The sequence below is a fragment of the Anolis sagrei genome, chromosome 4, assembly GCF_037176765.1.
Source record: "Anolis sagrei isolate rAnoSag1 chromosome 4, rAnoSag1.mat, whole genome shotgun sequence".
Lineage (NCBI taxonomy): Eukaryota > Metazoa > Chordata > Lepidosauria > Squamata > Dactyloidae > Anolis > Anolis sagrei.
The window spans coordinates 139,829,155-139,839,842 of record NC_090024.1 but is presented as its reverse complement, the minus strand read 5'-3'; the positions used below and the strand labels follow the sequence as shown (position 1 = coordinate 139,839,842).

The window sequence follows — 10,688 nt, the reverse complement described above, 5'->3', positions numbered from 1 at the left end:
AGCAGCAGGAGCAGGAGCCTGGAAGGATTAAATGCCAATCACGGTGGCCAATTGTAACATTCACCCTTGCCTCAAGCAGACAAAGAGTTCTTTTTCCCACCCTGGACATTCCATATAAATGGAATTCCATATCTTTAGCCGGCATCCTCAGAGGTTGTGAAGTCTGTCGGAAACAAGTGTTGGAAACTAGGCATGTGTGTGTGTGTATATATATACTAGCCGTCCCCTGCCACGAGGTGCTGTGGCCCAGTCTGTGTTTATGTGTTTTGTGTGTGTATTTGTGTGTGTATATGTGATTTTGCGAATGCGTTGTAATGTAATTTGGGGGGGGGGGTTTGGCTTTTTAAGTCTCTTCTGCTGTGTTTTAGTGTTTTTATGAGTGATGGTCACTTGTTGGCCTGATAGGTGTATTGTGTCCAAATTTGGTGGAAATTCGTCCTATGGTTTTTGAGTTATGTTAATCCCACAAACGAACATAACATTCTTATTTATATATATATATATATATATATATATATATACACACACACACACACACACACACACACACATACATACCTCACTTGCCTAGTTTCCAACAGACATCACAACCTCTGCGGATGCCGGCCATAGATGCAGGCGAAACATCAGGAGAGAATGCTTCTGGAGCATGGCCATAAAGCCCCGAAAACTCCCAACAACCCAGTGATTCCGGCCATGAAAGCCTACAACAATAAATCCAAACTATGAATTGAAGGCCAAGGAAGGCCTGAACTACCAACCAATGTGTCTTAAGTTTGGTAAACTATGTGATGCCCCCAAAGGGATGCCGAAATAACATGGAGACCTGCTTTGAAAGGAGGCCCGGATGCTCACTCTGTGCTGGAGCAAATAGGAAGAAGTGGAGTTTTAGCTGCGTTAGGAGAGAAAGATAGGGAAAGTCCTGTTTTTTCCCTTCCCAACTCCCCCCCCCCCTCAGCCCCCCTTCTTTGAAGTGTAGGTAAATCAACCTTGTAGGTGAGCCCTGCGTCCAGGCTGTGGCGGGGTTGGGGGCTGGGGAGAAGCGGTGGCGATAGGGGACGGAATTATGACTTATTGCAGGTCTTTTGTGTACAAAGGAGAATGGCTGGTCACAGTCCAGCTGTGTGGCTCAGTCGGTGTGTGCGCGCTTCTCAATGGCCCATTGTCACCCGCGTCGCAAGGGAGGCTGATTAATGTTCCCTGGGAGCCCTGATTTTCCCTTAGGAAAATATTTGCTTATCAGGTGGCCGGAGGGAGCGAAGCTGCCCGGGGCGCGGGTGCTCCTTCCCAGGGGGCCAGAAGGCCTTTATTGAGACAGATCAACAAGTGAGATGTCTCTCCCGGCGTTCAAAGAAAGCCTTTTGGTCACCTTTGGGTCCAGGCAAGCAGTCCTGCATGTATCCCACCGGGAAACAAAAGCAGAGGAGCCCAAGAGGAGCAGCCTTGTCCAAGGCTTCAAGAAGGGCCTATATAGATAAGGATGACACCTCCCCACACATTCCTCCCACCTCTCCCCTCCCCAGTGCAAGCTTAGGGAGAGAGTGCGTGTGGTAGTGTGTAGTTTGTTGCTGCTCTCTGTAGCTGCGTGCAGCGCCTGGCGTTTCCTAAAGTCTTGTTCTTTAACTGCGAGTCTTGTCGCCTTGGCTTAGCTCCAAAAGGAGGGAGGTTTCTCTCTCTCTCTCTCTCTCTGCCTCATTCTCTTTCTCCCCCCCCCCCATCTCCTCTTCTCCCCTCCCTCCCGCCTCTTTAAAATTTCATTGCAACGTGGAAGAACAATGAATGGTCGCTTCACCTCGCCACTCTCTAAGTAAATGTGTTTATTTACCGACTTATTTGCTGCATTATCTGCTCTTAATCCTTTCTGCTGGTGGTTTGAGATCTTCCTCCCCATCGCCGAGCTGCCTTCAATGATTTGGGAGCATTATCTCAAGTTAGCTCGTTTATTTTCAACCCAGCCCGCCCCTCCCTCCTTTTAGAGGCACCTATATTATTATCTTTAATAGTTCCTGCAAAGCTGCCAAATTCTAACTTATCCCGCTTAGCCCATCCCCTTCCTTGGCAAAGTAGTCAGATCAATGAGAAACCTAGTCTTTCGCCTTCCTCTCGATGGTACACACATACACACTGGATTTGGGGGGGGGGGGGAGGGGGGAGCGGTGCATTTATTTTAGTATTTTTTTTTGCTCGAAGAAAGGGAAGAGCCGAGCTAGGGAACATCGACATGAAGGGGTTTTCCTTAATATTGTGGCAAGATTCCGAAATGAATGAAGAGATAGTCCATTGAAAGGCGTTGAATGCCATGACAACTAGGAACAACCTCAGATTTATTCCAAACAGTTAGAACACATTGAAAGAGGGCGTCAATCATGTATTATTTCGCCAGTGAAATAAATGCAAAACCTGGCCTAGGACAAAGGCTTCCAACAGAAGCCGGACATTTGTCTACATTTCGCCCATTGTCCGCAGCTTAGCAATCGGTTTGTATTTGTGTTTGCCCCGGTCCGACCACCCAGGATGCGCTCAGGGACTTGCTTCAGGGGGGAAAGAAGAAGAAGAAGAAGAAGAGGCAGCGAGCAAGCCCCAGGCATTGTCATCCACATCACATACGACATGGGAGGCATGGGGAGGGGGGCAGGGAGGGAGGGGGAGGGGGTGGGGGACAGCCACGCACGCACAGAAATAAACTGATCAACAATCATTAATTGCTCTGGACCTTCGCCTCAGATGGCCACCCCACCCCCAGGCGCACATCCTCCCATCCAAAGCCCCCCCCCAAAGGGGAGACGACTCCACTTGTCCACCTTTGCAAGTGGCTGTGAGAAAGTCAGACACTTTCAGTGAAGCATTTGGAAATTCTCCGAAAGTGTCAGGAGGCTTCAGGAAGGGGGGTGGGGGAGGGAAGCAATCCCGTTCGACCCCCCTTTTAGAAAGCCTCTCTTCCCAAAGCCGGCTTTGAAGGCCCCAGGAGGAGTCCCTTCCACCCAGCACGGGCTTAGCAGAAATATCGGGGCTCAGAGCACCCCCACTTCCCGCAGAAACAGCCTCTCTTCCTCCTCCGCCGCCGCCACACCCAGATTCCCTCGGAGATAAACAATGTGGCCGCGGTTCGCCTTCCGCCTCGGGGGCTTTAAAAACGGGGTAAGTGGGGGGGGGGGGGAGAGAGAGAAAGAGAGAGAGAGAGATCCACCAAGGACCTACCAGGCGTGGATCTCTGGGGACCAAAGCAGCCCCCTCCCTCCACGAGGTGGGGGAGGGAGGTGGACGAAGCAGGGGAAAGGAAAGAAGGAAGGAAAGAAGGAAGAACGGACGAGCCGGTAAAGGAAAAGGAAAAAAAAGTTTGGATCAAGTTAAGACCTCCTGTGCTAGGAATTATTGTCTTCCAGGATCTCTGTAGTGCAATCTGAGTAAGGAGTAATTAATTCTCGTTCGCGGCCTTTGTTTTGTTTTTAGGAAATGGTTTTTAAGTCCTGTGTTGTGGTGGAAGATTGGGGTTTTCTTTTCGAAATTCCAGTTTAAAACAGATCCAAAACTCTCTCACACCAAACCAAATGCCTCTCGGTGTCCTCCACACAGAGCATAATGCTGAAAGGGCATTATCAGTCTCTCCAGAAAAGAAAGAGCGAAATAAATTGGTGGTGTGCAAATATTAGGGGGGGGGGGATCGTTGGACTCTATCAAGGAGCTGAATGATCCTCTTTATTGCCCGTTTAGCTGATTTCGGAGCAAACGGGAATCAATTACTTGCTGTTTAATTTCTAGCACTCATCCTTAAGCCTCAACCAAAATATTGACCTAGGAGGTTTACATAAGTTGGGCTCTTGCCATCCCAACCACATCTTGTTTAGGTGACAACCGATAATTAGAAGAGCCCTCTCTCCTCCTAAAGGTGGCGAGTGGAGCTCCAACCACCGCAGAAGAGTCGCCCATTTGTCAGCAAAATAGACCATTTTCTCTCTGCAAAAGAAGGGAGGTTTGAGGGGGAAATGAATGCAAAATCGGGCTGGATCTCGGGGTGAGGGAGGAGGGGGAGGGGGAAGGAGGGGAGAATGGTATCCCGGTGGCAATTTGTTAAAACGGTACTTTCAAGTATGTGGAATATCGGGCTACTTGGAGTCCTTTGTATGTAAATACCGTGCAGAAAAGACCCTCCCCATCTTGGTAATTAATTGACACGTTATACCTCTCATCATGTGCTACAGCACCAATGGTGGAGGCTCGCATCCCCCCCCCCCCCCCAACCCCGCAATTTCACATCTGCAAACACTGTCTTCATCCACTTGACTCCCAAGACCCGCCCACACGTGGCCAACCTTTTGCGTTTTAATGTATTTCTCTCTCTCTCCCTTCCCCCACACCCTCACACCCCCACCCACCCACCCCTCCCTCCCTCCCTGCTTCCTCTCGGCAGGTTCATGTGCGGAGACCAACCTTATATGGACTGCCCGTCTCGGCAATGGCTTGTTTTTTTCAAGGAGGCACCGTCGGCGCGCTGGGCTTAAAGCAGACCCTCAAGTAAACGCAAGTTGGCATTTTTCCTGGAGTTACAAAGTCCCCGCCGGTCCACACAGCCGCCGCCGCCCCCTCCGCTGAGACCCAAGCCCCAAACAACGGGCATTATAAGAGGAGAGACTGACGCTGATTTGCCCCCCCCCCCTCCACCGACCCACACCCAACCACTGCAACCCCCTCTCCTTCCTTCCTCCTTCCTTCCTTCCTCTTTCTTTCTTCTCCCCCCCTCCCTCCCCCCCTCCCCGGTGCATGTTTGGCGAACCCAAAAGGATTGGCAAACTGCTCCTTCAAAGTTTCCTGCCTCCCAAATTGGCCGGAATATGTCTCTGACCAACACAAAGACCGGCTTCTCTGTGAAGGACATCTTGGACTTGCCTGACACCAATGACGAAGACGGGTCCATCGCGGAAGGCGGGGACGAGGAGACGGAAGGCTCGGAGCCCCCCAAGAAGGCCGGCAGCGGAGGAGGAGGAGGAGGAGGCGTATTGGGGGCGACCGCCCTGCAGGACGCGGTGCAAGGGCTGCCCCTGAAGAGCCCCTTCTACGACAGCGCAGACAACCCCTACACGCGCTGGCTAGCCACCACCGAGAGCATCCAGTACTCCTGTGAGTAGTAGTAGTAGTAATAATAATAATAGTAGGAGTAGGCCCCTGCCTCCGGAGCCCCCAGCCCCGCTCCCCGCCCCACATCCGCCCGCCTTGTGCCTTGTGTGCGCGGCTTTCCCTGCTTTGTGGGCGTTGAGTTGAGGGATTCCTTGAAGACCACCAAGTGGAAAAGCGGGGGGGAGGGGGGGCGTTTGTGTGTGCATTACCTTCATCTGGTCCGGATAAAGCATAGCTTTGGATCCTTTTTTATTGGGGTGTTTCGTTTCCAAATCTTCTCCCTCTATTGCTGAAGAATAGAGGGAGCCAACCTCAGAAGATTTTGAAGCAAAGCACCCCCGTTTCCCTTCCCCCGGGGTGGGGGTTCTCTCCCTTCTTTCTGCTTCCCTCGCCTAACAGAGCACGCTTTGTGGGGAAATGTTGGATGGCCTCGGTTTCGGGCGTTTGTCAACCGTCCCATTGGCTGGGCCGGATCAAAGAATGGCTTGTTAAAGGATCCCTTGAAAACCCGTCCACGTAGCACAGAAAGAAGAAATCCGTTGTGTTCGTTTGTTTTGAAAGGAAGTCTCCTAACTCTAGACCCTGTCCAAGAGGGAGAGGAGAGAGGGCCACGATCCACAGGGAAATTCTCCCTCGCAGCCCCCCCAATTCAATGCCCACCTTCACCCGGGAATGGCCTTCTCTAGCCCCGATATCCCCCCCCCCATATAGATTCTTCCCCATTACCTCTTTATATCAGCTTCTGTTTCTGTATGTAATTTTCCGCATATAAATTATATGTGTATTGAGCAGAATGAGGAGGGAAGGAAATAAACGAGCAGAGAGAAAGGATGCAAACAGAAGTTACAATGACATACAGACTCTGGCTGGTTTTTCATTGGCAAATCTTGCTTTGAAATATATTATACCAGGTATGGGCAACCTTCGGACCCGCCAGGTGTTTTGGACTTCAACTCCCACAATTCCTAACAGCCTCAGGCCCCTTCCTCAGGAAAGGGCCTGAGGCTGTTAGGAATTGTGGGAGTTGAAGTCCAAAACACCTGGCGGGTCGAAGTTGGCCCATGCCTGCATTATACAGTCCACACTGACCATATAATACAGCTCTCACTGGGTTCTTGTGAGTTTTCCGGGCTGTATGGCCATATTCCAGCAGCATTCTCTCCTGACGTTTTGCCCACATCTATGGCAGGCATCTGCAGAGGTTGAGGGCTCTGTTGGGTTTATATATCTGTGCAAGTCGGGTTTATATATATGTGGAAGATCCAGGGTAGGAGAAAGCACGCTTGTCTGTTGGAGGCAAGTGCGAATGTTGCAATTAATCCCCTTGATTCGATTTAAAAAGCTTTGCAGCTTCAAGGCCTGGCTGTTTCAAACGGCTAGAACCAGCCACGGGAAATTGCAAGAAGAGACTATAATTTTCCCAAAGGAAATAGAAGGAAAAGGAGGCCATAAAATAGAGCATTGGGTTAAATTATATGCCAGTGTGTACTCTTGCAATGCAGTTCTATGGCAGTGTAGGTGGGCCTGGGTCTGGCCCAAGCGAAAGTCGGCTTTCCTTGCTCCTGAAGCGCTCCCTGGAAAAGGAGGCCACAAAATACAGCATTGGGTTGTTGCAATTAATCCCTTTGATTAGCATTGAAAAGCATTGCAGCTTCAAGGCCTGGTTGATTCAAACGACATTATGTGTCAGTGTCGAACCAGCCACAGGAGATTGCAAGAATGGGCCGTTGCAATCCCCTAATTTTCCCAAAGAAAAGGGAAGGAAAAGGAGGCCGTGAAATATAGAATCGGATTGATTCCTATGCCAATGTGGACTTCTGCAATGCAGTTCTATGGCAGTGTAGATGGGCCTGGGTCTGGCCCAGGCAGGGGACTTGCCATGGGTTGGCTTTCTTTTCTCTTGAATCGCTCTCTTCCTTTTCTGGAAAAGGAGGCCAGAAAGTACAGCATTGGGTTGAATCATACGCCAGTGTGAACTCCTGCAATGCAGTTCTATGTCAGTGTAGGTGGGCCTGGTCCTGGTCCGGATGAAGGGCTTGCAATGAGCTGACTTTCCTTTCTCCTAAAGTGCTCCCTTCCTTCTCTGGAAAAGGAGGCCAAAAAATACAACATTGGGTTGTATTATATGCCAATGTGAACTCCTGTAATGTAGTTCTATGACAGTGTAGGTGGGCTTGCTTTCCTTTCTCCCAACTCGCTCCCTTCCTTCTCTGGAAAAGGAGGCCAGAAAATAAAGCATTGGATTGACTTGTATGCCAATGTGGACCCATGTAATGCAGTTCTCTGGCAGTGTATCTGGTTCGGGCGAGGGGCTTGCCATGGGCTGCCTTTTCTTTCTCCCGACCCACTCCCTTCCTTCTCTGGAAAAGAAGAGAGAAAGTACAGCACTGGGGAGAATTATATACCAATGTGGACTCCTCCTGCAATGCAGTTCGATGGCAGTCTATGTGGGCCTGGGTCTGGCCCGAGCGAGGGGCTTGCCATGGGCTGCCTTTTCTTTCTCCTGACCCTCTCCCTTCCTTCTCTGGAAAAAGAGGTCAGAAAGTACAGCACTGGGTTGAATTATATGCCAATGTGCACTCCTGTAATGCAGTTCTATGGCTCGCTCCCTTCCTTCTCTGGAAAAGGCCAGAAAATACAGCATTAGGTTGAATTATATGCCAGCGTGGACTCATGCAACGCAATTCTATGGCCCGGGCGAGGGGCTTGCCATGGGTTGGCTTTCCCTTCTCCTGACCCGTTCCATCCTTCTCTGGAAAAGGAGGCCAGAAAGTACAGCATTGGGTCGAATTATATGCCAATGTGGACTCCTGTAATGCAGTTCTATGGCAGTGTATTATGGGCCTGGCTCTTCATACCATGAATAGACTTCCTTTTCTCCTGACCCTCTCTCTTCTTTCTCTGGAAAAGGACGCCAGAAAGTACAGCACTGGGTTGAATTCTATGCCAATGGGGACTCTTGTAATACACTATTGCAGTGTATGTCGGCCTGGGTCTGCATACCATGGACAGGCTTTCCTTTCTCCTGAAAGGCTCCTTTTTCTGAAAAAGGAGGCTAGAAAGTACAGCATTGGGTTAAATTATATGCCAACGTGGACTCATGCAATGCAATTCTATGTCCCAGGCGAGGGGCTTGCCATGGGTTGGTTTCCCTTTCTCCTGACCCTCTCCCTTCCTTCTCTGGAAAAGGAGGCCAGAAAGTACACCATTGGGTCGAATTATATGCCAATGTGGACTCTTGTAATGCAGTTCTATGGCAGTGTATTGTGGGCCTGGGTCTGCATACCATGGACAGGCTTTCCTTTCTCCTGAAACGCTCCCTTCTCTGGAAAAGGAGGCCGGAAAGTACAGCATTGGGTTAAATTATATACCAATTGGGAGTCATGCAATGCATTTTCTATGGGAGCGTATGTGGGGCTGGGTCTGTGCCGGGCGAGGGTCTGTGCCCTGGGCTCTCTTGGCTTTCTCCTGACGCGCTGCTTTCCTTCTCTGTGGCCCCTTCCCCCCCCCCCCCCCCGCAGTGCACGGCTTGGCCTCCAGCAACTCCCAGCCGGACTCGGCGTCCAAGTCCCCGGAGCCCTCGGCGGACGAGTCCCCGGACAACGAGAAGGAGGGCTCGGGCGGCGTGGGGGGCGGCGGCGGCGGGGGCGACTCGGGCAAGAAGCGCAAGCGGCGGGTGCTCTTCTCCAAGGCGCAGACTTACGAGCTGGAGCGGCGGTTCCGGCAGCAGCGCTACCTCTCGGCGCCGGAGCGGGAGCACCTGGCCAGCCTGATCCGGCTGACGCCCACGCAGGTCAAGATCTGGTTCCAGAACCACCGCTACAAGATGAAGCGGGCCCGGGCCGAGAAAGGTATGGAAGTGACTCCTCTCCCCTCCCCGCGCCGCGTGGCCGTGCCCGTCCTGGTCCGGGACGGCAAGCCCTGCCACGCGCTCAAGGCCCAGGACTTGGCCGCCGCCGCCGCCGCCGCCTCCTTCCCGGCCGGCCTCTCCTTCTCCGCCTACGGCGCCCAGTCGCTCCAGCAGCACATGCAGTACAGCGCCCAGTACGGCTCGGCCGGCGCCCCGCAGTACCCCTCCGCCCACCACTTGGTACAGGCCCAGCAGTGGACTTGGTGAAGGAAGGAAGGAAGGAAGGAGAGGAGGGACGGCGGGATGGAGGGGGCGCCCAGAGACTGGTTGGCAACGGCTGGGCCCCGCCGCCGAGCCCACGAAGGAGCCGCGGGGTCCCGTGCCGGGGATTGTTGGGGGGCGGGCTTGGACGGACTCGGGTCCGGGAGGGGACGGCGTCGCCAGGGAGGGGGGCTCCTTCTTTTAGGGGTGGGGGGGGGTCCGTTTCCATTCTTTTGTGCACCATGTTTACAAGGGGAGGGGGAGGGGGAGGGGGTTGCGCCCTTGCCAGGGGCCCTGGCTTACCCACGAGTACACATTTTAAATAAGAAGACATAAGAATAAAAAAGAATCCAAAACTCAAGCTCTTGTGATTTTTGCCCAGGATTTTCGGGTTATTATGAAAATGCTCAACGAAATGTTGTTGTTGTTGCTGCTATTGTTGTTGTTTTAATGCGGGAAACTGAGCTTTAATGACATTAGATGTGTCTAAAATTTCGACCTCTGTTACCATTCCTTTTTTATTATTTTTCTCTGTAAATAGATGTCCTTCCAAGGCGAACTTTATTATTTTTTGGTTTGTTTCGGTTTTATTCCTCCCGAATACAACAGAAGCGCAAACGAAGCACACACTCCCTTACCACACTAGAGAATGGATCCACTTAAAATTCGGTTCCTGCCTCCTGTAGAATTCTGGGGGTTTGTAGTTTGAGAAGGAGCCTTTAACAGCCGCACTAAACTGCAAACGCCGGAATATCGCAGGAGGCAGAAACCGGATTTAAAGAGGATTCATTCTCTGGTGTGATGGATAGACAACATTTCGTGATGCACTCCATTGAGATATGCAGGTCGAGGGGAAGAGGGATTTTAGGAATATGTGCTGTCGTGTTGTCGAAGGATTTAGTGGACGGAATCGCTGGGTCGTTGTGAGTTTTCCGGCCTGTATGGCCATGTTCCAGAAGCATTCTCTCCTGACGTTTCGCCCACATCTATGGCAGGCATCCTCATCCATATTGCCCACAAAATATACCTCACCACCTGTGAGGATACTTGCCATAGATGTAGGCGAAACTTCAGGAGAAAATGCTTCTGGAACATGGCCACACAGCCCGGAAAACTCACGGCAACCCACCGATTTTAGGAATTGTTTAATTTCTTTTAAAAGTGGATATATGTATGTGTGTGTGTTGCGTGAAACTTCGATTGTATTGTTTTAAACTCCACACTTAACACAGCGGTAAATATGTCCTTTCCGGAAGGCGTCTGTTTGTGTTTGTACGGACAAGCCTTGAGCCTGCTAGGATTCCGTGGAAGGAAGGAAAGGAAGGAGATCTGAGTCCTTTTGGAGACAGAGGGGAGGAGATGGAGCATGGGCCAGAAGTCAGGAGCCTCACCTTTCCAGCCTTTCCCTTCTTCTTTCCCCTCACTGCATTTGTCCTCGGCCTTTCTGTCTTCTTCCTGCTCAAGT

The 10,688-nt window shown here is 51.4% G+C and overlaps 1 protein-coding gene across 1 annotated transcript; it reads left to right on the top strand.

Annotated features, from left to right (window-relative positions):
- Positions 1–4,723: 4,723 nt before the first annotated feature.
- NKX2-2 (NK2 homeobox 2) lies at positions 4,724–9,375 on the top strand. Its single transcript, XM_060771592.2, has 2 exons — positions 4,724–5,115; positions 8,634–9,375. Exons 1-2 carry the CDS (start codon positions 4,830–4,832, stop codon positions 9,227–9,229), a joined length of 882 nt encoding a protein of 293 aa, XP_060627575.2. The 5' UTR covers positions 4,724–4,829; the 3' UTR covers positions 9,230–9,375.
- The last annotated feature ends 1,313 nt before the right edge of the window (positions 9,376–10,688 follow it).

Excerpts from the sequence above, each read along its gene's own strand:
- NKX2-2 (XM_060771592.2), top strand. The coding sequence starts at position 4,830 with ATGTCTCTGACCAACACAAAGACCGGCTTCTCTGTGAAGGACATCTTG. Across the intron at positions 5,116-8,633 it reads CGAGAGCATCCAGTACTCCT|TGCACGGCTTGGCCTCCAGC; the intron begins GTGAGTAGTAGT and ends CCCCCCCCGCAG.